A 26,501-nucleotide genomic window follows, 5' to 3' on the forward strand; every position below is an offset into this window, starting at 1 on the left:
AGGCGATCACCAAGACCTAGCTACTCCTAAGGCGACATCGATAGTCCCGGCATCCGAGGCGACGAGGAGAACCTCACCTATTTATGGTTATCGCCGAGGGTTGAGAACAGGAATTGGTTCCTTAGGATTTTAAAATCGAGATAGTGGAATGTGCCGGGTTTAGTGGGTGGGCGTAACTACTCTTGTAATACATTGACTCGGGAACTTTTGTTCAAGTCGGCCTTGTAACCGTTTTCAAAATTCCCATTTATCGGGTTGATATTAATATAATTTCTATTAAAAAAATGTATATACGTATGTGGACAGTGGATATATGGATAAAGTAGGCATGAAGAGCGTTATGGACGGACGGTATAGACATGAGATGAAGCGAACAGGACTGTTTTGGATCGTTATGGACAGTATAGACCTGAGATACGGACCATACTGTTTTGGATTATATTACGCCATTAGCATTCGTTTTGTACGGACTACGCAGTCTTTTTTCATGGTCCTAAGTAATTTATGTTTTTATGACACATCAAAAATTTAATGGCTAGCAGAAAATAATTGGCAGATAATCACGACAAATAAAATAGCAAAAATTCAAAAATTCAAAAATTCAAAAAGTCATTCATTGTGGCAGAGTTAGAACAAAAGGGGCAAATGAACAAGTGAAAGATATCTAGAGTTATTAATATTATCTCGGGTTATCTTGTGTCAAAACTCTAAAACCGTTATTAAGAACCAAATTAAACATCTACTTGTGTCGAATACATGTTTAGAAAAGTAAGGAAAATCAAAATGGATGAGTCATGACAACGGCTGTATAAGACAAGTCAAAGACCGTAAGACCATCCGCAGCGGCGGATCTTGCGCGGTTCGTGGGCTCGGGATCATAGGCCCGTTGTATTAAAATAAAAGAGAAAATGGGTTTAAACCCGTGAACCGGCTCTTCCGCGTGAGCCCGTAAGATACGGGTTCATAACACGCGTCGACGAGCGAGAGGCTACGCGAGCTCGCGTGTTGAGTGAGAAAAAAAGGGTTTCGCGTTGGATATCTCATTTTTCCTTCCCTCTTCGTTACCTAGGGTTTCTCCGTTTCTGAGGCGATTCTCTGTGCGACTCGATACCCGTCGATTTTGTCGATCAAATCACTGTCGGAATCACTCGTAGAAGATCTGAGGTGAGTCTCCACCACTCCGACGGTTTGATTCATTCGATCTGGGGTCGAGAGGTCGAGAGCTTTCTAGGTTAAGGAAAATCGATTTGGGGGTTTCGTCTTAGGGTTACAAATCGAAAAGGGGGTTTTGATTTCTTGGTTAAAATCGACATGGTTGTTCGTTTTAGGGTTCATTTATCTAGGATTTTAATTCGATTTGGGGGTTTCGTATTAGGGTTCCAAATCCAGAAGGGGGATTCGATTTCTTGGTTAAAATCGACAAGCTTGTTCAGGTTCACCAATGCATAAAAAGACAAATACAGGTTCATAAATATTCATGGACCCGCAAAAAAATATTAAAAAAATCATGTGAACCCCAAGGGGGGTTTGAAAACCTAGTATGTAAGTAAGGTATTTGTCTAGGTTTTAAATAATCGAATAGGGAGTTGCTTCTTGCTTACTCGGAAGGGTTTTGTTCTTTCTCTTTTCCACAGAACTTCTATCAAGTAAAACTAAAGATTGGGGTTTAAATCTTGTAAGCCCTTTTCTTTGATCAAGTGAAACTTGAAGGACAACAGTCTCCTTCTCCAGAAGTAGCGGTTAGAGGCCGTGAACAGGATTACCAATTCATTGTGCGTTCTTTTCATGCATATTAGTCTTAATTTTCAGAGAGGTTGAAATCTCACAAGTATTATCAGAGAAATCCATGTTAACTGGATCTCAATTCAAGGCTGGTGTGCTACAACAGCTTCACAAGAAGATCGACTACAAGTAAATCATTAGGGGTATTAAATGATATAGAATGGAGCAACGAACCGGAATTTTTCGGTGGATATTGATGGAAGAAGTTATTTTGGCTTGTGGAAACACAAGATGTTTGGTCAGATGGAAATCTTAGGGCTGGATTTGGTGCTAACTGATTATGCGGCACTCGCTTCAGAGGCTGATAAAGGAATTGATGGTTCAGAAACTTAAGTGGATCTAAAAGGGCTGAAAAGACAAAAAGATTAAAAGTCTTTAAGTATGAGCTTAACAGATACAATGATAAGGAAGGTGCTGAAAGAGAACACTTATATTAGAATATGGATCATCAGACAAAATACATGCCTAACCGTATCTATTCATACAAAAGTTCTACAGTTTCATAATTAAAGAGGGTAAGAGCCGAAAAGAAATTGGATGTTTTCTTAAAGATAGTGTCTGATCTAGAGAGTCTTGAAATCAACATCTCAGAAAAAGATCAAGTTATTTATTTTATGAACAGTTTACCATATCAATGTTCATAAAGTAACCATATCAACTTACTCCATAGAAGTAGATTTGAATTAAACATGATTTGAATAAGCCTAGGTCAAATGCAGAAGGCCTATACGTGGTTTACAGGGGAAGATCTGAAAGGAAAGGAGGAAGAAGGATATATTACATAGAAAGATTTAAGAAAATTAAGTTATGTGAAAGATGTGTTTTAGAAAAAGCTCACAAGCAGAGCTTTAGGAGAGGTTTAAACACACAACAAATGGGATCTTCGAGTACATTCATTCAGATTTTTGGGGTGCCCCTCAACTTTTTGCAGGTTTTTCTGTATTTCATCACATTCATAGATTATTCCTCAAGAAATATGTGTAAAATATTTTCTAAGAAAAATATGAATCATTCAAGAAATTCAGGAATGGAATATGAGCGTAGGAAACAAGACATGCAAGAAGGTACATGTCTAAAGATAGACAACAACCTAGAGTACTGTAAAGATCTGTTCCATAAGTTTTGCAAACCGTTGGGGATTAAGAGACACAATACATGTACTCCACAACAAAATGGAGTATATGAAATGTTAAATAGGACTATCATGAACAAAGTGAGAAGTTTGTTTGCAAAGAAAGGTTTAGTGGAGAAGTTTTGGGCGGAAGCTGCCTCAACAGCAGTGTACCTAATAAACAGGTCTCCAAGCTCATCTATTGAGGTTAAGGCTACCCGCGGAAAAATTAGCAGATATTAACCAGACTTTATTCATCTAAGGTGATTTGGATGTCTACATTTGTACATATATCATAGAGGACTGGTAGTCCAAGGTCAGTTAAGGGACTGTGCATTGAGCATTAATATGGTACAAAGGGTTACATAGCATGGGTTGAGGAAGATGGAAAGTGCAGAAGCAGCAGGAATTTGATCTTTAACTAGGATGAAATGTATGAAGACACATTAATGTCTACCAAAGGACCTGGTTAAGATCGGAAAGAAGAAACAAGTCAAACAGAGAAAAATTATAGAAGGGTTTTGTTGGCGATGATCTAATCAAACAACCTTTGTAAGGGTACTCAAGAGAGGGAGATTCAGTTTAAGGTGGAGCTGACACGGGGGATTAAATTTAAGGTGAAGATGACTCAGAAAATTCATTTGAAGGTGAAGCTAGTTCAATTGACGTAGGACAAGCTACATGGTATGGTTCAGAATTTGAAACCACTGAAGGAGAAAGTGATGATGGGGTAATAATCAAGAAGCTCTTGAGTGTTACATTCTTGCAAGGGAAAGAGGGAGAAGGGAATCCAAGTTTCCTTCTAAGTATAATTTCCTTCTAAGTATGATGATCTCGGCGTTGAAGCCTACGCATTGTTTAGTTCATATGACATGGAGGAAGAACCAAAATTATTCTCTCTAGAAAAAGGAGGAAATCTGGAATAAGTGACACTTGGCAGCTGGAGATGAGATGGAATCTTTTCACAAGAATGAGACATGAGAGTTGGTCGAGAGAACATAGCAGAAGAAGGTGATTGATTGTAAATGGGTGCTTAAGTAGAAACAAGGAATTCCAAGGGTCGAGGAACAAAGGCATACAACTATGTTGGTAAAAAAATGTTTTTCCCATGTGGAAGGTGTCGACTACAGTGAGGTCTTATCTCATGTAGTCAAGTATGCCGTCTCTATAATCTTATGCTTACTCTAGTGGTAAATCAAGACTATGATCTGGACCAGCTAGATGTGAAAATCACGTTTTTATGGATCATTAGTCAAAGATATTTACATGGATCAAACGGAGGGTCCTTGTACTACCTTGGAGGTTAGATAGTATAATGAAGGAAAAGGGATACATAAGGATTTTGTGGGATCCGTGCATGAATAGGCTTGAATATACATGAGTTAGTATATCTAATGATATATGTGGATAATATGTTGATAGCATTACATTATTCAATGGGGATCAAGAATCTAAAGCAATGCTTGATGGCTGAATGTGAAATGAACAATCTAGAAATTGCAACTAGGAATTTGAACATCTTAGAATTTTTTAATAAAAGTAATTATTGTATTTCATCTATCTCTTCATCTTCACATTATCACATACATTGAAAGATATGCTTCTTCTTTTTTCCAAATAAACAAAAATCATTTCATACTGCACTTTTATGTTCAATATTTGAATTAAATGAAACTTTTGTATAGTAAAGATTGTTCTCCAGTTAACTTTATTTCTACATGGTCAAACTACAAAGTTGAGCTTAAACTTCAAATCAGCATAGTTAAAGAAGAAAAAATATTGAGCTTTATTAATTGGGAAATTTCCAAAATCAACATTAATCAATTTTAAATCATTGGTCTGAAAATCAGATATGGCAAAAGGTGATTTCGACTGTTTTAACAAATGGTGGCTATATTCCATTGTTTCAAGTTATTTCAAGACTATTTTTGAGTCCTCAAACCCATAAAAGATGGATGAATCGTTAGAAAACATCACTATAACAATCTTGGATTCGATTAACGAAGATTTCACATCTCCAGTTACAGTATGGGAGGTCAAACTTGCCATGTTCGCAATGCATCCGGAAAAAAATCATTGGCTAGATAGAATGACATCTTTGTTCTATCAAATATCTTAATATATAGTGAAGGAAGAATTTAATTCATACGGTTAATAATTTTCTTTTTAATGGTTTTATTTCTCAAGAATTGAATTATTGATATGATCCCCAGATTCACTTCTAGCAAGAGTTCTTCAAGGAAAGTATTACGGAATCAGCTCGCCTTTGCGATCAGTCCCTGTGATAGCTCTTCTTATCTCTGCTGGGCGAGCTTATCGGCAGTTAGGCCATTATTGATATGTGGGATCCGACATAAAGTACATTATGTTTTTTTCTTAGATTATAGCATGGTAAACCCCATGGATTCCTACTATACATGTGAGGCTGACTACGCCTAATGTCTTGGTTTGTTCATCCAAGGACGACGGTTAATGATATTATACATGGGGAGCCTAAAGAGTGGGATGTAGAGATGTTGGAGAACCTAGTTGTTCCAGAAGATATACCCCTTATTCAGAGTTTGGTTGTCAACCAGTCCAATACAGAGGATAAGTTTTGTAGCAGTTATACAAAAAGTGGACAGTATCCGTAAAATTGGTTTACTGGGTAACAAGGATTATTCTCTATCATGAGCCTGAGACTATGGTAACTGAACCTAGTCTCAAAAAGCTCCACACCTTTACTTGGATGAATCAGTACTCCACAGAAGATATGTCATCTAATATGGCAGATTATAACATGATATTTAGTGGTTACGAGGAACCTGACACGTCGTTATATCTGATGTGTTAATAATTGTCCACGATGTGGAGAGGCCGACAAATCTATCAATCATGCCATTATGAGTGTCCCCCAGCTTTGATATGGGCTTTATCATCAACTCTTTCATTTCCATTGATTTTTCTCATTTCAGTGTGTATATTAATTTGGATTACCTGTTCTGGAAAAAAATTGATATAGAAGACATTGGTATGGATAGGAACTCTTATCCATAGATAATCTGGTACATAGATAATCTGGTACATGGATAATCTGGCAGCTATAAAAACCTTGTAATGATAAATTATTTAGAGGTACTACCAGAGATCCTCTAGTGCTAGTAAGACACGTTGAAGGTGAAAGTGCTCAGTCATTTCATCATCCAATGAAAGCTCAAGCCTTATGTTTACAGAGCAATGTTTACAGGATGGATCATGCATTTATGACGCACAGATCAGGATATGGATGGGTTTGAAGGGATGATTTAAGAAATGAACAGTCATCTTTGCACACATATCTAGAAGCACTAATTTGGATTACAGAAAGAATGCTTCAATTTTCAGCATGTCAACTCTCTGAGAATGACAGTAAAGATCTACTTTCAATGATTCAAGAACAGGCAGCATGGTGAAAATACTCAACAGAACGAAAGGAGTCAACTTCACCTACTATCAATTGGCGCAAAACTGGACAGATGAGTCCTTAGTCAAGACTGCATCATAGAGCCAAAATTTACATGAAATGAAAAACCTAAATGAATCAATTAAAATTATGTAATTTAAAACCGCAAATCCAAGTCAATCTACCGAAAATTTAACAAACAGTAACAAATTTTATTTTTCTGGTCAAATTATTTTTAATTTTTATATAAAATATAATTAATAAACTAAATTGTTAATTAAAATCAATTAAATAATGTTGCCAAAATTGAAATAAACCAACAACAAAAAAAAAATCACATATGAAACAGTTTTTAATCCAAAAACAAAATTCAGAAAAAAAGAAATCTAACTGTAATTTGATCTTACTAGATCTCGACCCGCGCAACCGCGCGGATTTTTGTTTTCACTTATTTTTATATAAATATTTTGTTTTTAATTCTAAATTGGTATATATTATAATATATATGTGTCTATCAATTTTTAATACGGTATATTTTTTCATTGAATAGATTGTTTCAAACTTTCACATGTATTTCTATCTTCTTCTATATATTAATTTTTCGATTTTATTTCATTATTAAAATTGTAACTATATATATAAAGATTAGTAAAATATTGTTTTATTGTCATATTCAAAGATATTGTAACATTTCACAAATTTAGAAAGTTTTTAAAAAATTAAACTTTTCGCTTCATAGATTTATATTATCGAGTAAATAATTAAACATTTAGTTTTTTATTTAATTTTTAATATAAACTATATAGTTTAAAATTTGTTTTCATTGGTTTAAGATAGTAAAGATTAATCATTGTTAGATAATATGATTTTTGTTATTTAAAAAAAATATTTATAATTTTAAAAGTTAAAATCGACAAATATTTAAATATTTAACATATGGAGGTATAGTATTACAACAATAAATTATATCTATTTAATTTATACTATCTATAAATCTAATGGATCATCTATTGTTTAAATCCAATTATTAATAGCCCAATAAAAATTTCTGGTAGACCCAAAATTTAAATGATAAGATTAGAGATTAAATATAACATGACTTTCTAGGAATAGGTACATTAGGTCTATTTTTTAAAAAATCACACATGAATCAAAATCGTGACTTCTGGTTTAATATATATATTGTGGAACCTCTAATTATAGAACCCAAAAAATCTATTGGAAACCCGAATAACTGATTTTCCAAACCAAATAAGGGAATACCAACACCTAATTGAAATTGTTAACTCTTTGGAAGTTTTTTTCTTTCTTATGTCAAGGTTTGGAAGTTATATTTATTTTTCAGTTTACTACATGAAAATCAACGTTGTTTAATTGTTTTATACACTTCAGAACCCTTTATTGGATCTCACTTGTGTTTCTTCATTTTATAATCATTTCTATATACTATCGCTACTCAAAATCATAGTCAGTTTCTCTTAGCCTAGTCGAGTATATACTGAATTTGAAGGAGCAAGTATATACATACAGAAGGAATCAGAGTAATAACTAATAAGCTACGTATAAGTTATATCCAGACTCAATGGTTACCTTAATGATTCACCAAAAGACGCTTTACTCTTCAAACTCACTCATCTCACAATCAACATTCTCCACAACTGTACAGCTGAAAAATATTACTCACAGTCACACTGAACACACTTTTCACCTCTTTTCGTTTGCTAAAAGCAACCATATGGGTCAGACATTAGTTTAAGAACACAGCCAAGGGACATCCTCCTCGAGTGAGTAGTTAATTGCGTCTTAAAGACAATGAGCCCCTGACACTGAACCTTTGAGTTAGTCCGTTGTTACCTTTTCACCGGTTTAGCAGCCTGGTAAAGAACTAGCAGAGGCAAAGTGAGAGAGAGACCTGCGCGAGTCATTAATATTAAGTGAATGCTCGCGCTGGCTTGACGACGACCCAACAACCCAGCTCGTTGATGCATTCCCCGGGCTAAGTATGTGCGTATATCTTGAGTGGACAGAGCGAGGTGAGTTGTAAGATCTTCGGGAAACAGCATTCCTGAGATCTACTGAGCTCCGGCTAACCGGTATAGGTAGTGAACCCCTATATGACCCGCTTTGGAAGCTTGTATGGGAGCGAGAGTGGGGGAGATACATAGTTGTGGAAGATGAAGGAATATCATAAGATGACCGAAAGGAGCTTGTGGCAGGTGACGATGATAACAGAAAAGACGACGTCGGAGTCAAGCTAGGAGAAAGCAAAGGTGTGCGTTCGGATGGTGATGCGGGCATATCAATGTTGATGGTTCTTGCATCCCGTTTACAAACCGGACAAAAGGATCTCCTTTGGCCAAGCCACAAATCAACACATCCAACATGAAACTCTACCAAACCAAAAAAAAACAACAAATAAAGAATGTTATTACACAAATTTACATCGAGATGTGAGACAAAAGTTACTTACTGTGATTGCAAGGTAAGATCCTAAGCTTGTCACCAATACGGTAGTCTTCAATACATATAGCACAAGAGATAGAGGTAGAAGCTTCTTCACAAACACCATTAAAGATCGTAGCAGGCAACCTCCTAATCGTGTCTATCCCCATACGATGAAACTCTCCACCACCAAGAGACCTAACACGCCGCCTTCTAATCCGATGCCTACGGACAAAGAAGCAAGTGGCGAGTACAGCAGACATCGCAAGAAGAGATATAAACGAGATAGCCATGATTGACCATGCTGAAGTCTCGAAGCTTGGCACGAGCCACAGCTCGATATCGGTACGACCCGCATACCCTTTGAGTATTTCTCCAGTCGCTTTCGACACAAACGTCCCGTATATAACTACACCAGATGGGTTCCCAGCCACTACATTTAAAAGATCATTTAATTATAAGTTTAAGTTTGAAACAAAGCTTTAAAGAGATTGTGTTTTTATTATTTTAATTTACTTGATATCAAGAAACCATAATCCTCATTGTCGTAGACAATAGCTGCTTTGTAACCAGCTTTCTGCGCGTGTCTGATCTTTTCCTCGAAACTACAGCCGCCGCGGATGATCAAGACGTACGAAGGAGAAGTGATTGATCCTTCTTCTACAGTCACTGTGTTAACCAAACTTGAACAAGCATCGAGTGGCTCTGCTGTGTACAGTGCCCCACACTGATCTGATTTCTTGATCAGCGGAGCTGAAAAGCCAAACAGTAAGTATCAATCATCATTACAAAGGCCTGATGACAAAACCCAAATCCTCAATTTCTAGAATTAACAACAAGTTTTCATCTTCCCTACATGCGATCAAACCCTAATTGGTATCAAAAGGATTTGAATCGATGGGACAGTGAGAGAGAACTTACTGAAATTGGCTTCGATGTCGTCGAAGGAGAGAGATGTGTTCTTCCCGATCAACATCACTTTCGCACAAGCCAAGTGAGGGATTAGAAGCAGAGATAAGATCAAAATCGAAGCACGAGCCATGTTCTTTTTCAATCGAAATCGAACACACAGCGTAAAAGGGATACAGTACCGACGAGCTTAGCAAAGAGAAGCGACGAATTGGAAGAAATATTGAAAAAGTGTTTTTAGGGTTTTAATAATGGAAGAAAAGCTTGAGTTTCCCATAGAGGCGAGGTCAGAGTATGACTCTCACAAATATCTGAATCGTTCTGAATCCTTTTTCTTTCTTTTTTTTTCTAATTTGCGTGTAACAGTCATTTTGAGAATATTTCTTAAAGTATCCTAAATATTCGTTTTTGACACAAAAAGGCCTAAACTTTCTTAGATGCGTAAGAAACCCCGCGGAGTAGGAAATGAAATTTAGATAAATGACGACGATATGGGACTCTCTGGTCACTAACACTCGTGTTCTGCTTTAAGAACACTGAACCAGTGTGCGTTGAATATAATCGTATTCCAATGAAAGGATGACCGACACCAAATAAAGAAGATATGAATGTAAGGGAATCTACATGATGGAATCACAAATAGGATTGAGAAAATTTAGTCAAATGGAGATGGATGGTTGATTGGTTTGTATAATGGCCCAATTTATAAGATATAACGAGTTTCGAAAATTTTATTCGTAAACATCGGTGAATACATAACGAGGTGTTGAAATCCGCGAAATTGTTAAAGATTTAGGCAAAACTGTGATGGTTAAAATCATAATCCGAGAATGAATGAGTTAGCGATCTCTTTTTGTATTTATACGTTGAAATCGGTTAGGTATTTCATTTTCTCTTTCTTTCTTTGTTTTTTTTTTTTTTACGAAGAAGCTAAATTTATCTTCAATAGAGTTCGTAGTGTGATAAAATCAATTTTGATGAATTTTAAGGAATGAGGTTTACGAGACAATGAACTCGGCACTTTATGCCTTAAGCGATATTCAGATATAAAATGGTCAATTTTTAGTAAATTGGTCAAACAAGTCTATTGGAGGGTCTCCTAATTTTAATGATAACAAAGTTTTTAAATCTAATGGTGATGATTTTCTCAAAAATCGTGTCGTTTCCTCTGTGTAAATAGATGGATTTTCTTTATTTCTTTACATCCGAAACCAAAGATAATTTTCTCTCAAAATGTCTCTCGTTTTTCTTTACTTTCCCGACCATTTAGCCCCCTCCCCCGGTATATGCGATCAACCCAAGATCCTCACATGTTTCTCACCAAAACTTGTCTCTAGTCTGTATATGCCTAACAAAAGGCAAGGAGATCGTTTATGAATCAGATCGCCATCAGATGAATCTGGTTTGTCAAGTCTTGTCGCGTTGATCAGGAGATACTATGCTTCTCTTCAAAATGTTTCTACTCTCGACTAAGCTCAGCTGCGGTGGGTTCAGTTTTTTGAAGACTTGAATCAACATGACACGAGACTCATGAAGATGTGGACTCTCAAAATGATATCACTGAGAATGAATTCGGCGCAAAGATGATTCACAAAGTCACTGAAGATGATAATTCTTCTTCAATTTCGCAAGAAGAGTACTCTCTACTAGCTAGTCAACGAAACGGCCTCATTCTTCAAGAAGTGATTCCACACACAGACATGCGACCATCTATCATTAAATGACATGAGTTCATCGCTCATCAGAGTACCCTCTACTGGTTAGTCAAAGAAGCGGCCTCATTCTTCAAGAAGTGATTCCAAACACAAACATGCGATTATCTATCATCAAATGACATGAGTTCATCGATCATCTACTAAATTTGTCAACCATGAAGTTTGTTTCAGATGCATTGGAACCACTCTCACTCAATGTCAGCTTCACCTTTCTTATTACAAATCCGTGCAAGCTTTGAAAACAATCTGGTATCTTATGGGCACTTTCGGACAAGGAATTATTTTGTCCGCTAACTCCAACTTACATGTAACAAGGTGGTGTAATTCTGATTGGGCAACATGTTCCATAACTAAGTGTTCTCTTAACAGTTGGATAGTACAAGTTGGAGCATCTCCTATCTCTTGACAAACTAAAAAGCAAGACACCGTCTCATTTTCAGTTGCAGACGTCAAGCCATGAACAAGGTAACAAGAGAGCTCAAGTGGATTAAAGCATTAGTGCGAGAGATGGGTCATGATCACACATAAGAAATGACAATTGAGTGTGACAGTAAACCGGCTATTCATATCAGTTCTAACCCTACTTTCCACTAACGAATAAAACATATTGAACTGGTCAAAATGAGATTATAAAAGGAGTAATCAAGCATTTTCATGTGAGCACTCAGCACTAAGGATCAATTGACCGATATTTTTACCCAAGACATTGAATAGAAAGGAGTTTGATAGTTTCGTTTTCAAGTTGGTATTTCAAATTTTTATGCTCCAATTAAGGGAAAATGTATTGCAATATGTTAAATAGATATATACGGTTTAGATATCATTTCTTATCATATTAGACTAGATTATGACCCGCACAATTGTGCGGGATGAAAGTTATATATATATAAAAATATTTTTTTTATTTATTTGTGTTCATTTAGGTATATATATAATTAAATTTGAGTAAGCACATAAATCAAAACAATACCTCTTTTTTATTTACGATATTTTTTGGTAAATAAATTAATACAATTATTTTATTTATTTAATATAGTTTATAACTAAGTTTCAATGATATGGACGATATATACATCGTATATTTGAAAATTATTGAGAATTCATACTCATATGATAAACACAAAATTTCTAATGTGCGATTTTTTCAATGAAAATTTCAAAATTAAAATACTAAGGTTTCAATACTTTTTCAATACAAATTTATAAATTAACATATTTATGTATTTTATATGTTATATAGTTTAATTTTAAACTATATTAATATATAATATGAATTTATATTATATGAGATTTTATATTCATACGATTTATGATCATTTGTATCTTGTTATTACAAAAAAATTAAATCATTGATCACAAAATTTTAGTATGAAACATTTAACGTTTTTAGTTTTTAGTAATTTATAGTCATTTTAAAAATTCAAAATATAACATATAAGAAAAAAATTTAATTTTTTATTATATGGTTAATGTGATCGTTTAATATATTTTAATAACATAAAATTAAACAAAAAAAAACAAAGATACAAAAATTGTTATCAAATATTTATTATTCATAATCATTAATGTAATATATATGTTATTCATATTAGGTAATTCCGTATCTTTTATTTAAGAAAAGTGTGAGAATATTTTTTGTATACTATTTATTAATTTGATAGCTAATTTAATAAAAAAAATATAATATAAGTTAAGATAGACCAACCTATTTTTCTAATAATTCTGAATTTCATTCTCATGGTGACACGTGACTACAAAACAATGATGTAATGTTTATCAATTAATATATAAAAGATTTAGGATCTTGTAATATGTATAAATACAAATAGCTTAAGATCCATGAAATACAAGTTGAACATTCTTTAATTCACTATTTGTCATAGTGCCAGGAAACAAATATATTTTATATAATTTAGAAATTAAAAATGATTAATCAAATGTTTCGGCGAAATTAAAAAGAAAATAAAACTTTAACATCGTGAGATACACGCACATTTAAATAAATGTGTTTGTTCTAGTGACCGGTATAGAATACATTGCATGTTCTTATAGTATTCATACATGATATACATCATTGTCCTTTTCAAATTCTTCGGAAAGTATCTCCAGTTGAGTTAAAATTTAAAACAATACATATCGTATCGCTCAGAAGACAACGTGTTGTCCACTCTCCACGACTTTTCTGTTTAATTGATTAACATAAATTAACTATTTTTGCGAACATTTTTTAGGAAATAAAAATAGTTGCAGGAACAATTCCACGAAATTTGCATGGACCAAACGAGTCAATAGATGATGATGAACTATACTCTTTTTAATCATATTTATCTAATAAACTTTAATTATTTTCTTGATTCAGAAGTAAGTAGTATAATATAGTTCAAAAGATATAACTTCTAGCATAAGCACCATGAATCTTTCTAATACATCTATTATAACACTAACCCTTGATCCGGGTTTTTTATTTTTTACTTTTTAGGGCGCAAAACCGAAAGAGAGAAAATGGAAGAACATGATCGCTATTGGTGGCCAAGGAGCAATGGACCAACCATAATAATTATTGGGGTCATATCAATTTATAGTTAAATTTATATTTAAATGATTATTAAATATATTAAAATAATTAGTTACATATATCCAAATATTATAAAATATAATACTATATAATTTTGTAAACTTATGTAAAAAGGAAATTTAGATTTAAAATTATTAATAAAAATAGAAGTGTTTGATTACTAAAAATTTATAAGAAGATAAATAAAGGGTGAATTTGTGAGATAGCCAAAATCGAGAATATAATTAGGCAGATGACTATGATTTTGACGTTATTGAGTGAATAACATTTTATCTTCTCCTAAGCCGGTTATACCTCCACTGGAAACAAGTTACCGGTCAAAACAAAAAGAGAGATGACATCAATGAGTTTAGAGATGGATCACATTCACTGTGTACTATTAACTAATGAATCAAGCAAATACATCCATGTCACATGCTTTCTTACCATGTACAGGTTAACTGTGCTATATAGATGTTCTATTCCATTTATAAAAATACTATGTTTGATAGAAACAAACAAAACACATTCATACGAAACAGAACCATAAACCTTAAACTCAACTCCACATCTAAATACTAAACCTTAAACTCGAATCTCTAAACCAAAACCAAAATATTAAATATAATTTCCAATTATAATATATTTAAAAAATAAAATAAAATAAAAATATGTAAATTTTGAACTATTATTCTATACTATCTAAAATGGAATGGAGACTATTCTTGTGAACTAATGCATTTGTGTTCAACCTTAACCCACTTCCAACAAAAGTAGTATATGACACCAACCCCATCCCAACCCCTCAATAATAAACCATATAACAACCCCACCATAAACCCCTAAATACTTAACTTTAAACCATAATCACTATACCCTAAACTAAAATATAAACCCTAAACCCAAATATAAATCCTCAACCTAAATCAAATGGAACTAAATAAATAGCATAATACATATTGGTGAAAATATGAAATGTCTATGATATCATCGAAGAAGTTAATGCTAACTTCTATGATATCATCGAAGAAGTTATCGTAAAAGGACTTTTCATTCTAAAATGACTATCCCCCTTCGCAGTAAACAAATGAGTACGGCGAACCAAGAAAAGTTCAACCCTAAATCAATTTGTTTGCCTCAGCTTACTAGATCGGGCATGCAACAGAAATGATGGGTTAGATTTATCAACTTAGAATAGACTATGGCCGAATCTATTTCAAATAATGGGGAAAACATTGAAATAATATAATCTATGGCACAAAACAGAGAACTTACAATATTGCAACAGATCTCAAGCTAATCGCCGATATGAAGGAGATGAGGCTATGGTGATCGTTCATGCCGATCACACTTACGAACTCTTCTCGCAACCAATTTCACAAGTAGAGGCGATTTCTCCTTTGCAACGCACTTCGAGGAGTCGAAGAAACGCAGAAGAGGCCGACCGTGGCGATTGGGAGAGAAAATCAGTGGGTTAAAAGAAGGTGAGCAAACCGTCGACGGTAATCTTCACTTTTTCAAAAGTTACCAAAACAAATAAAAAAGATAATGTGATGCTAATAGCGCCACGAGTAACTTTCTTCAATTAAAGATTAAAAAAGTTTAATTTTATTTTCAGCAAGTTCTGCCGGTTAGAGTTAGGGACAAAACAACAATATTACATAAAATTGTATCAATGTATAGAAAAATTAGGGTAATTTTCTACTAACCTAATTACACATTATTGTAGTGTCATACAACCCAATTCCCCATAAATAAATTAATGTTGAAAAAAGAAAGATAAATAAATTAATAATTAAATGATTAGAAAAACTAACATTGCACAAGAAAAACATAGATTTACCTACAGTTGTTGTCATTTTTGTAGCCACCAATTCGCCGGAGTTTTGTATCGGCCGACACCCTATTTTAGGGTTACTCAATCAAATTTCAATTAGAAAAAAACAAGATTATTGATTTGAAAAATCTTGAGTTCAAATTGATTATCAGAAAATATTAGATGGATCAATAAAGGAATCTTACAACATTTTATTAAATTTTCTTGTAAAATAAGTAATGTTTTGTTTTCCAAAAACTCATACCGGTGAGCTGACCCCTCCCAAATAGGATAAACTTTAGAATTTACGGGTGACTAGATGAATAAAAAAAAACACTACATTCTTTAACATTCTTAAAAAATATTATCATTTATGAGAAATAGTTTTTTCTTTCCATTCATTCTCATTCTTTTTATCGTAGAGAATAAATGAACAAAATTGTTCTTTTTTTTTTTCTTTTGGTAAAATTTTAATATAAAACTGTTGTGGGTAAACTTTTATATATAGTAACTAACCTCATCCTGAAATGTCTCATATCCAAAAAATTCCGAATGATTTATTTGGAGAAGTATAATACCACCGCGCCGACAAAATATCGAACTTGCGATCTCTAGCAGTGGTCTGTGAAAATCTCAAGGAACCACTAAACCACCTTAATATCTCAAAACTGTCCTCATCATTCCTCATCTTTGCTACAATTTTATTCTTTTCTATAGTTCCTAGTGTTCCAATAATGATCATCAGTTAGGCCCTTGGAGAGAAGAAGGTACAAGGAAATAGAAAGAAAAATATGCCTCTAAATTATGATTCATGGATGCGTGGTAAAGAACTTGATTTTGATACAGGGAGATGGAGAGAGCATTTTACTTTTGCTATCTAGCTATATGCTTGCGCATTTGATTTTACTATGCACTTGCATGATTGCATCTTATTTGAAAAGTCGAGAGAAGATCATGGGCGAATTTTCATTTATATCACTTTTTTGATACCGTTATTCATGTTTATGAATCACTAAAGAGACATTTTCAAAAATTCACTATTTATTAAGTGGCAAAAGACTTTTATATTTTTGTTCTCTATTTATATAATAAATAATTATTTAAATAAATAAAAATAAAATAAAAAGATTTTTTTAAAATTATAATTTTTCAAATTCAAATTTTTTATAAATCTCTTTTTTTCGAATTTATTTTCATGTATATCACTTTCTTGGTACCGTTATTTATGTTTACCATCACTAAAAAAATGATGTATATTATAAATTTTATCCATAGAACTTGATCTACGAAAGATAGGATATCGGTATTGATAGTTTTTGTTCAAAAATACGATTATATTCATATTTAAGTAAGAAATATAACTGTCAAATAATATTAATTTTTTATTAGTTTTTTTAAATTCTATCAAAATATAGCTACAATTGTCTTCCCAGGTCTTTAGCTATTAAAAGTAGTAAATTGCATAAATGGCCCGTCCCTACCCCGCCCACAGTCCCAATCAAATAGATTTATCTTTCGATACAATTTAATGTAATAATAGAAGTTGGTAAAAATTGAAAAAAGAAAAAATGTAAATGCGAATGGTCACGGGATAATAATAATAAAATAATTGCAAAAAGAAAGAGTCAAGCACATGGAGCAGAATGAAGGGTGGTTTGTTTCTCGCCTCCTCTCCCACTCTTAAAACAAAAACAAAAACAAAACAAAACAAAGTCATCGTCTCCTCCCTTCTCCTTCATCCATCTCTCAAAATCAAAATCAAAATAAAAAAATGGAGAAACCAAGCTCTAGACGACCTTCAAGCAGCGTTCTCCCTTACGAAACACCAAGACTACGAGATCACTACCTCCTCGGCAAGAAGCTAGGACAGGGCCAATTCGGCACGACCTATCTCTGCACGGAGAAATCATCATCCGCCAACTACGCCTGCAAATCGATCCCCAAGCGCAAGCTCGTGTGCCGCGAGGATTACGAGGATGTGTGGCGCGAGATTCAGATCATGCACCATCTCTCGGAGCACCCCAACGTGGTTCGGATCAAGGGGACTTACGAGGACTCCGTCTTCGTCCACATTGTCATGGAGGTCTGCGAAGGCGGAGAGCTTTTCGACCGGATCGTTTCCAAAGGGCATTTCAGCGAGCGTGAGGCCGCGAAGCTGATTAAGACGATTCTTGGCGTGGTGGAGGCGTGTCATTCGCTTGGTGTTATGCATAGAGATCTCAAGCCTGAGAATTTCTTGTTTGATAGTCCCAATGATGATGCTAAGCTTAAGGCTACCGATTTTGGTTTGTCTGTCTTCTACAAGCCAGGTTTGATTGATTCTTTTGTTTAATGGCTTTGTCTTCGTTTCTTGATTGATTGAGCATTGTTAGGGACATGTTTTCTTTGAATATATCTTTCCCAATCAGGCTTTCACACTTAATTGATTGCTAAATGGGTTTGTCTTCGTTTCTTGATCCAAAAATGGTTTCTTGATTAGCTATCTTATTGCCTCTTGTATTTCGTTTGTTCATTTATTGCTTCTTGGTTAGAAACATGTTTTCTTTGAACAAATCTTTTTGAAACTTATCTAAGATTATGTGATTCCATTGTAGCAAAAAGCTTCATCATTTCAGATGTGAAACATGTGCTTTATTTAATTTCTTGATCCACAAAAGTTGCTAGACTTTGATAAAAATCGGATCTTTGTTGAATGGGTCAATTCAACTTTACTGCTTGAGCATTATTGTTAGGTGACTTTTTGTTGAGATAACAAATGAATACCATCCAGTCAAAATGCTTTATTAATTTAAAATGTGTAACCCATGCTTATGCATCAATGCCTTTAGAGCCTGTTTCACTGCCTAACCAGACTATCATTATGTTGTTTTATCTCTTCAGGGCAGTATCTGTATGATGTAGTGGGGAGTCCGTATTACGTTGCACCCGAGGTTCTTAAAAAATGTTATGGACCAGAGATAGACGTGTGGAGCGCTGGTGTTATCCTCTACATCTTACTAAGTGGTGTTCCTCCTTTCTGGGCAGGTAAGTTTATAAAAAGAAATCATCTTTGTTGCTATAACGAATCACCTACACTACTAATGCCCCTATTTTCTCATTTGCTTTACAGAAACCGAGTCAGGAATCTTTAGACAGATTTTGCAAGGGAAGTTAGATTTCAAATCTGACCCGTGGCCCACTATCTCAGAAGGTGCCAAAGATTTGATTTACAAAATGCTTGACAGGAGCCCCAAGAAACGCATCTCTGCACATGAAGCATTGTGTAAGCTATTGTTAATGATTGTGTGTTGTTGTTAGTTAGTTCCTGTAATAAGATGTAAGAATTGATTTTTACTCTGATGATATATTAGGTCACCCGTGGATCGTTGATGAGCAGGCTGCACCAGACAAGCCTCTTGATCCAGCAGTCTTGTCACGACTAAAGCAGTTCTCACAAATGAACAAGATTAAGAAAATGGCCTTAAGGGTAAAGAATTAACAAAGTAATAGAGTTTTTATTCTCCTTCTTTATTATCCAATCACATTGGTTAGGTAATCGCTGAGAGACTCTCGGAGGAAGAAATTGGTGGTCTAAAGGAACTGTTCAAGATGATAGATACAGACAACAGTGGAACAATCACCTTCGAGGAGCTTAAAGCTGGTCTGAAGAGAGTTGGATCTGAGCTAATGGAATCAGAAATCAAGTCTCTAATGGATGCGGTAAGGCTCTCTTTTAATTTCTTCACACAAAAGATGTTGTGCTAGGTTCTCACGAGGCATGAACTGGTGTGTTTGGCAGGCGGATATAGATAACAGTGGAACGATAGACTATGGTGAGTTTCTAGCAGCGACATTACACATGAACAAGATGGAGAGAGAGGAGAATCTGGTGGTTGCGTTTTCATACTTTGATAAAGACGGTAGCGGTTATATCACCATTGATGAGCTTCAACAAGCCTGCACTGAGTTTGGTCTCTGTGACACTCCTCTTGATGACATGATCAAGGAGATTGATCTTGACAATGTAAGGAGAAGCCTTCATGATATTGTCTTGTTTCTTAGTGAGTTTGTGTCTTAAAAGGCTGATGCTAAATACGATGTTTGGTTTGGTTTAGGATGGGAGGATTGATTTCTCAGAGTTTACTGCTATGATGAAGAAAGGAGATGGAGTTGGGAGGAGCAGAACCATGATGAAGAACTTGAACTTCAATATAGCTGATGCTTTTGGGGTTGAGGAAACTAGCACTGCTGAAACTGATGACAAACCAAACTAAATATAGGTTTTGGAAATTGAGAAATGAGGACCCCTAAAAGGAAAATTGAATATTTCATCTCTGTGTGTTTTGGTTTTGTTTTTTACTTATTTTTGTAGATGATAATGTGCAACTTTCTGAATTTTGTTTTAGTATGGATTATTTTTGCTTCATCATTCCCTGCCTTCATGAAGTTTCAATTAAAAAAAAAACTTTAATATTTGCACTACGAATAATTATTGTGGTGTAAGGTGTTATATTATGTTGGCATTTCAATATAATTTCTGACTTTATTTTTAAACCATTATCAGTTGATTAAGACCTTCAAAGTTCATAAGCATACATATAACTATTTTGCATGAGACGAATGTCTCTCATTGTCAGTCAATGTTGAGAAAATATAGCATCTTTTAACATAAAAGTGGTTTTTGAATGTTAGTTTCAAGGTTGTATGTAATCCCTTGTGTTCTTCTTTGCTATGTACTCGATCTTTAGTCTATATAATCAGATAATTGTCCATCTTTAGGTCATAGGAATGTCTTCAAGAAGAGTACCGGAGAACTAAGAGCAGAATAGAGTGGTTGCAAGCAGGAGACAAGAACAATAAATTCTTTCACTCAAAGACGATGCAAAGACGATGATGAAGGATGCATTTACACGGATCCAGGTGATATTCAATCCGACATTAAAGCATATTTCCAAAAGATTTATGCTGCTGAAGGCTGCGATATTGCTACTGATCTGATTCAAGGAATACCCAAATTAATAACGGAGGAGATAAACAGTCAGCTAACCAAAGAAGTAACGAAGCAAGAGACTGAAGAGGCGGCTTTTGCTACAGACCCGGACAAATCTCCTGGCCATGAAGGCATGAACGCAGGTTTCTTCAGACATCATTGGAATGTCATTAAGCAAGGTGTGTTCTCTCATGTTAAACTCTTCTTTCAACAGAATCATTTAGACTCCAAGATAAACCATACCCACATTTGCCTCATCCCAAAAACGGATTCCCCTCCCACACTAAAAGACTACAGACCAATTAGTCTCTCAAATGTTGCTTACAAGATAATTTCTAAAGTTTTTGCAGAGAGGCTCAAACCATGGTTGGATAAAATTATTTTAGAGAATCAAACAACTTATATACCAGGGCATTTAATCACAGACAATGTCTTAATTGCCCATGAGCTGATGCATTCTTTACATACCAAGAACCTAAAAAAACAAGTTTATGGCAATTAAATTAGACATATCTGAAGCATTTGATAAGGTTGAGTGGAAACTTCTAGATTCAGTAATGAGACAGATGGGCTTCAGTGATATACACATGTATATCATCTGTTACTTATTCAGTATTGTTTAATGGAGATCCTACATAATCAATTCAACCACAGAGAGGGATCCGACAGGGAGACCCCATATCTCCCTACTTATACATTATCTGTACTGAAGGATTGTCTCAATTGATCAAGAAAGCGATTCATAATCAAAAGCTTCATGGCTACAAAGCTTCGCGAGGAGGACCAGCTATCTCACACCTATTTTCTGCTGATAATTCTCTAGTTTTTTGCAGAGCAACGGTGGAGGAGTGTAGGGCATTAAAAGAAGTTCTTGCCATATATCAAAAAGCATATGGGCAAGCAGTCAACTATGCCAAATCTGCCATAACCTTTTCCAAAAGTATTTCCCAAACTGATGGAAACTAAAGGAATTACTAAATTAGGAGGTTTTGGGAGATATTTAGGACTGCCTGAAAAAATTGGTAGGAAGAAAAAAAAATGCTTTTGAGTACATTAGACAGAATAAAGAATAAAATGGATAGCTGGTACAATAAATATCTCTCTCAAGCAGGCAAAGAAGTGTTGTTGAAGGCGGTGATTACTGCGTTACCCACTTATTCAATGTCTTGTTACATGCTCCCAAAAGGATTAATCAGAGAGATTACAGCTTATATGAAAAGGTTCTGGTGGTCCTCTATTAAAGATAAGAACAAGATTGCATGGGTAAGCTGGAGGAAAATTACAAGATCAAAAAAAAGATGGAGGATTAGGCATAAGAGACTTGGAAGATTTCAACATGGCACTACTAGCTAAACAAGGATGGCGTCTGCTAAAGCATCTTCAGTCATTGCTAGCTAAAGTCTTCAAGGCCAAGTATTATCGTCATACAGATTTTTTAGAGGCCAGGAGTTGCTCCACGTCCAGCTATGGGTGGCACAGCATTATACAGACACAAGGTCTGCTTAAAAAGAAGGATTAAATGGGTAGTAGGCAATGAAAAGGATATTTGTGTTTGGAAGGATCAATTGTTAGGCTCAAAGCCTGCTACAAGTACCACTAGTGCAACACCAATTCATTGTCCTCAACTCCGTGTATGTGAGCTCTTTACTGAAAATACTACGGAATGGAATGTCCAGCTAATCAAGAGTCTGTTCAATGACCAAGATGCAAGTAATATTCTCGCATACGGCCTAGCTTCTTCCATAAGCCTGACATCATTATTTGGTCGTACACAAAAGATGGTCATTACAGTGTTAAGTCTGGATATCACTTACAAAGACAGATCACAACTCCAGAAGTTCAACAAGTTTCTGAGGCAACAGAAACATCTGAGGAAGTTAAAAAATTTTGCTCAGAGATATGGAAACTAAACATTCCTCCAAAAATAAAGACTTTCTGGTGGAGAGTTGCTCATAACAGCTTACCTATTGCAGACAATCTAAGGAAGAGGGGTATAAAACAGAGGATTGGTGCCAAGTATGTGGAGAGCAAAATAAAACTCTTAGTCATATGATGTTCCACTGTAGAGTTTCTAGAGGAATATGGTCCCTAGTTCCCACTACTTTTAAGGTACCCAACGAGGAAATTTCCCTTCTTCAAAATCTAAATAGTATCATAAGAGAATCTGGAAAATGAGGAATGACCTGATTTTCCAGCAAAATAGACAACATATATTACAGGTCATACATGGAGCATTATATGAATCTCAACAATGGAGAGAGGCGCTCCAGCTTGCAAAACAAAGTACACAATCGGATAGGAAGACAATTCCAAAAACTAAAACCATACAGGAGGTACTCCCTTGCTCGGCGTCTATGTATTGCTTGGTAGATGCTTCTTGGGTTAATGAGAAAGAGGTCGGAGGGATTGGATGGTCCTTATACAATAAAGAAGGCATTCATAAACTTTATGCTCCTCTTCAATCATGCCCACAAACTCTCCATTAGAAGCTGAAGCATGCTCCATTCTTATGACAGTTCAAGAAGTATGGAAGGTAAGATATAAGCATGTAGCTTTTATGACTGATTGCAAGCAACTTAGAGATGAGTTACATCAGCAGATGGCTGAACAAACCATCTTCAAAGTCCGTAACACAGAGGCATCCTCTATAGTACGGGACATTGTGGCAATGGCCACAGAGTTTAGTTTTACTTTTCATTATGTACCTAGAGTTTTAACTAGGAATGTTGGTGTAATGGCTAAAGAAGCTACATATAAGGACAAAAGAACTAAGTAAATCTTAGCAGTTTTGATAAGAAAATGTGTTGCACAAAAAAAGGAATGTCTTCAAGCATTTACATAATCTAATACACGTGTCAGCCCATACATATATATATATATGTGTTAATTTAATTAGCTGCATTAACTAGTAATCAGCGATATACTAAGAAATCATACACATATTTAAATATTTACAAAGTAACTAAATCATTAGAATTGATTAATGTTTTACTTTCACTGGCTTAAAAAAATATAAATGGTTTATAAATTATATATATGAAAATTAAATAAAATATTAATTCTATTATTAACTTAGTTTGATATATATAATTTTCGGTATAAAATTCAGACAAGTTTAATTATTTATTTTAAAACATATTCAATTGCAACAATCCAACTAAATTGAACTAACTGGTTCTATTTAGGCTAAAATGTGAATAATTTTGTTCTTATATTTTTAATATAATTATGGTACATTTATCTAGAATAAACTTTTCCGAAGAAAAAGAATAATGTGGAAGAGTCAAAACGACATTATCACTCTCAAAACCTTCAAGGCGAAATGCAGCTAACACATTATCAAGGTTGAGATTGGAGGTTCTTATACATGCAGCTAACGGATTATGAGGTTAAGACGCTAATTTTATGGGTTGAACAAAAAAAAACACAAAAAGACACCAATTTTATGATATTTTTTCTTTTCGGATATAATATTGAGAAATACAGAAAACATAAGTCTCTTATCACTCATTTTCCTCGCTTGCATCTTTACTCTAGTTTGCAATAATTTTGAAACTTAAGTAGCTCTAGATTTTTTTTTTTTTTTGATAAAGAATTTAAGTAGCTCTAGATTTTGCACCAGTTAATGCAGCATATATGAACTCTAGAGATTACAACAGTAAAAGATCGATTCAAAAGGTAACACTAGTGTCTATATATTATTCAACAACATAACATCGCACAATTCCGCATACATCTGTGCATAGATTCAAGGGCACTTGAGGCGGCCACCGCGAGTGGTAATGGAGGCGTAGCAAGGGCATAGGTGATGGTTTCCATGTGTGCCAGGTGGTACACAGTTGCATCGGAAACAACAGCTGTTGCATGCTCTCAAGCAGAGATTCGGCCTGGACGATTTGTTGCATCTCCCTTTGCATCTCCCACTGCAATCTACACGTGTACATACATACATATGTCAAAACTATAAACCAAAGTGACCAGTTGCCACAGAGACAAACGAACAACATTGGTTATTGCTCAACGCTATCGTTGGTCGGTATTAATGATATTTCCTGCAGTTAAGGCTATTTACGCACACAAAGATACTTTATACGTGTTAGGTTTACGTACCGATTTTAACAGCACCTTCCCTGCTTTCTGCTTCTGCACCTTCAGAAGCGTGAACGTGAAGCTGAAGAGAATATTCATTCATCAACACCATACACACATAACTTAAGTATTAATATGATTCAATTATATCAAATGATTATTGGAAAATAAAAGACATAATGTTGAACCTCATATGTGGTAAGGCAGACGAGGATAAGCAACATAAGCAGTGTCGCCCGGAAGATTGCCATATCTGAAAAGCATGCAATTTCAACAAAGCAGGATACAAAACTATTTTCAATTCTCTTCTATTGTATTTCGGCTATATGTGTATGGTACTAACTTCCTTGGAATATTTATAGTGGGTATCCAAATATTATATTGTTTTAAACTTTTTTTGTTTTTATAATCACTGAAAACATTTGATAATCCACATATTTTCTGGTCAGCTAATAGTCCTTCCATAATGAGCTGGATGACCGTGGTTTCTTTTAGCTTACATACGATAATGAACTCTTTGAAACGTTTTGATCTAAAATGAACTTCCCTTGGTTCATCAACAGTTTTCGATTAGTGTTACTAAAATTTATTGCTACTTACATACTTGTTCATGTTAGAGCACCCGCACTGATTACTACTATTTGCGACGAGTTTCTAGCTACAAAATTATTTAAAAATGAACAGAAGGAAAGAGTACAAGAATCTGGTGAGAATCATGCCTTCGTGAAGAGCTCTGTGTTTAGAGAGACTTGGAGTCCATCTGTCATATATTCATTGGAGAATTCTAGTTTTTACTTTAAATTTTAATTATTTAGATAAAATATCTTTATAACTTATATTAAAAATGTTAAGAAACCATGTATAAGAACCTTACCACTAATGATGCCCTTAGATATATAAATATATATATATTTGTTTAATTATGTGTCTACGATTAACTAAAATGAATAAGAAATCTAAGATTAACTAAAGTTAACTTTTTGTGTACATATATAGCATGGGTATATATAAAATTATAACATGTTAAATCGAATTTGTGTATTCTTTTCAAAAAAAAAAAAATCGAATTTGTGTACTATTATAACATGTTAAATCGAATTTGTGTACTGTCTGCCGGAAGACATGTGGTTGGAGATGTAAGTGTACTGGCAAGTGCGAGGCGATGTGGAAGGATATGAACATGCCAGCGAGGTAGAATTCACATGGTACATAAGGGGATCTATCTCGTTGAAAATGGGTAAAGTCCCATTTAATAAGAAGAATTGGTGGCAGCTGAAGAGCAACGCCTCAAGTGTTTTTAACACACATCATACTATTTAAGCGTTCCCCTTTACACGTGTATCATGTATATGCAGAAAATTATTTTGTTTGTTTCTCTTCTCTTTTCTCCAAAAATAATTTGAATCCAGACAAGTGTTCTGAATAGAGACAAAATGAATCTTATCAACGTACAGAACCTGTTTTGACATTTATTAAATTAGAAGCAAGAAAGAGCCTTATAAATTTTAGGTAAAAGATTAACTTAGAAACAGTATTATTAGATAGTATTGAAATAGTTGACAAAAAAAAAGATAGTATTGAAATAAATATTAATACATTAATAAATATTAAGATATTTTATAAATTTGGTTTTCTTGTAATTAGATGCCCAAATTCATCTGTCAAACACGTATAATCAAGTTCTATATAGTCT

At 34.4% G+C, this 26,501-nt stretch overlaps 3 protein-coding genes across 3 annotated transcripts; 1 reads left to right on the top strand and 2 right to left on the bottom strand.

Moving 5' to 3' along the window:
• Positions 1-7,835: 7,835 nt before the first annotated feature.
• LOC106423570 (receptor homology region, transmembrane domain- and RING domain-containing protein 4) lies at positions 7,836-9,985 on the bottom strand. Its single transcript, XM_013864341.1, has 4 exons — positions 9,678-9,985; positions 9,273-9,509; positions 8,785-9,189; positions 7,836-8,704 (listed from the first exon to the last, which is right to left on the bottom strand). Exons 1-4 carry the CDS (start codon positions 9,796-9,798, stop codon positions 8,181-8,183), a joined length of 1,287 nt encoding a protein of 428 aa, XP_013719795.1. The 5' UTR covers positions 9,799-9,985; the 3' UTR covers positions 7,836-8,180.
• A 7,536-nt stretch (positions 9,986-17,521) lies between these two features.
• Positions 17,522-20,003, top strand: LOC106423559 (calcium-dependent protein kinase 4). The gene is given in 7 exon segments (NM_001315563.1): positions 17,522-18,059; positions 18,631-18,774; positions 18,860-19,012; positions 19,101-19,216; positions 19,282-19,449; positions 19,529-19,753; positions 19,845-20,003. Coding segments are annotated over 7 exon segments (1,503 nt in total).
• A 4,149-nt stretch (positions 20,004-24,152) lies between these two features.
• Positions 24,153-25,231, bottom strand: LOC106423462 (gibberellin-regulated protein 3). The gene is made up of 3 exons (XM_013864243.3): positions 24,997-25,231; positions 24,830-24,890; positions 24,153-24,649 (listed from the first exon to the last, which is right to left on the bottom strand). Exons 1-3 carry the CDS (start codon positions 25,057-25,059, stop codon positions 24,468-24,470), a joined length of 306 nt encoding a protein of 101 aa, XP_013719697.1. The 5' UTR covers positions 25,060-25,231; the 3' UTR covers positions 24,153-24,467.
• Positions 25,232-26,501: the final 1,270 nt, after the last annotated feature.

Source organism: Brassica napus, chromosome C3 (genome assembly GCF_020379485.1).
Source record: "Brassica napus cultivar Da-Ae chromosome C3, Da-Ae, whole genome shotgun sequence".
Lineage (NCBI taxonomy): Eukaryota > Viridiplantae > Streptophyta > Magnoliopsida > Brassicales > Brassicaceae > Brassica > Brassica napus.

What these genes read in the sequence shown, in the direction of transcription:
- LOC106423570 (XM_013864341.1), bottom strand. Translation starts at nt 9,798, where the DNA reads ATGGCTCGTGCTTCGATTTTGATCTTATCTCTGCTTCTAATCCCTCAC. An exon ending in CGACATCGAAGCCAATTTCA is followed by an intron (nt 9,510 to 9,677) that starts GTAAGTTCTCTC and finishes TTGGCTTTTCAG; the next exon opens with CTCCGCTGATCAAGAAATCA. An exon ending in GATCTTACCTTGCAATCACA is followed by an intron (nt 8,705 to 8,784) that starts GTAAGTAACTTT and finishes TTGGTTTGGTAG; the next exon opens with AGTTTCATGTTGGATGTGTT.
- LOC106423462 (XM_013864243.3), bottom strand. Translation starts at nt 25,059, where the DNA reads ATGGCAATCTTCCGGGCGACACTGCTTATGTTGCTTATCCTCGTCTGC. An exon ending in TCTGCCTTACCACATATGAG is followed by an intron (nt 24,891 to 24,996) that starts GTTCAACATTAT and finishes TATTCTCTTCAG; the next exon opens with CTTCACGTTCACGCTTCTGA. An exon ending in GGAAGGTGCTGTTAAAATCG is followed by an intron (nt 24,650 to 24,829) that starts GTACGTAAACCT and finishes GTACACGTGTAG; the next exon opens with ATTGCAGTGGGAGATGCAAA.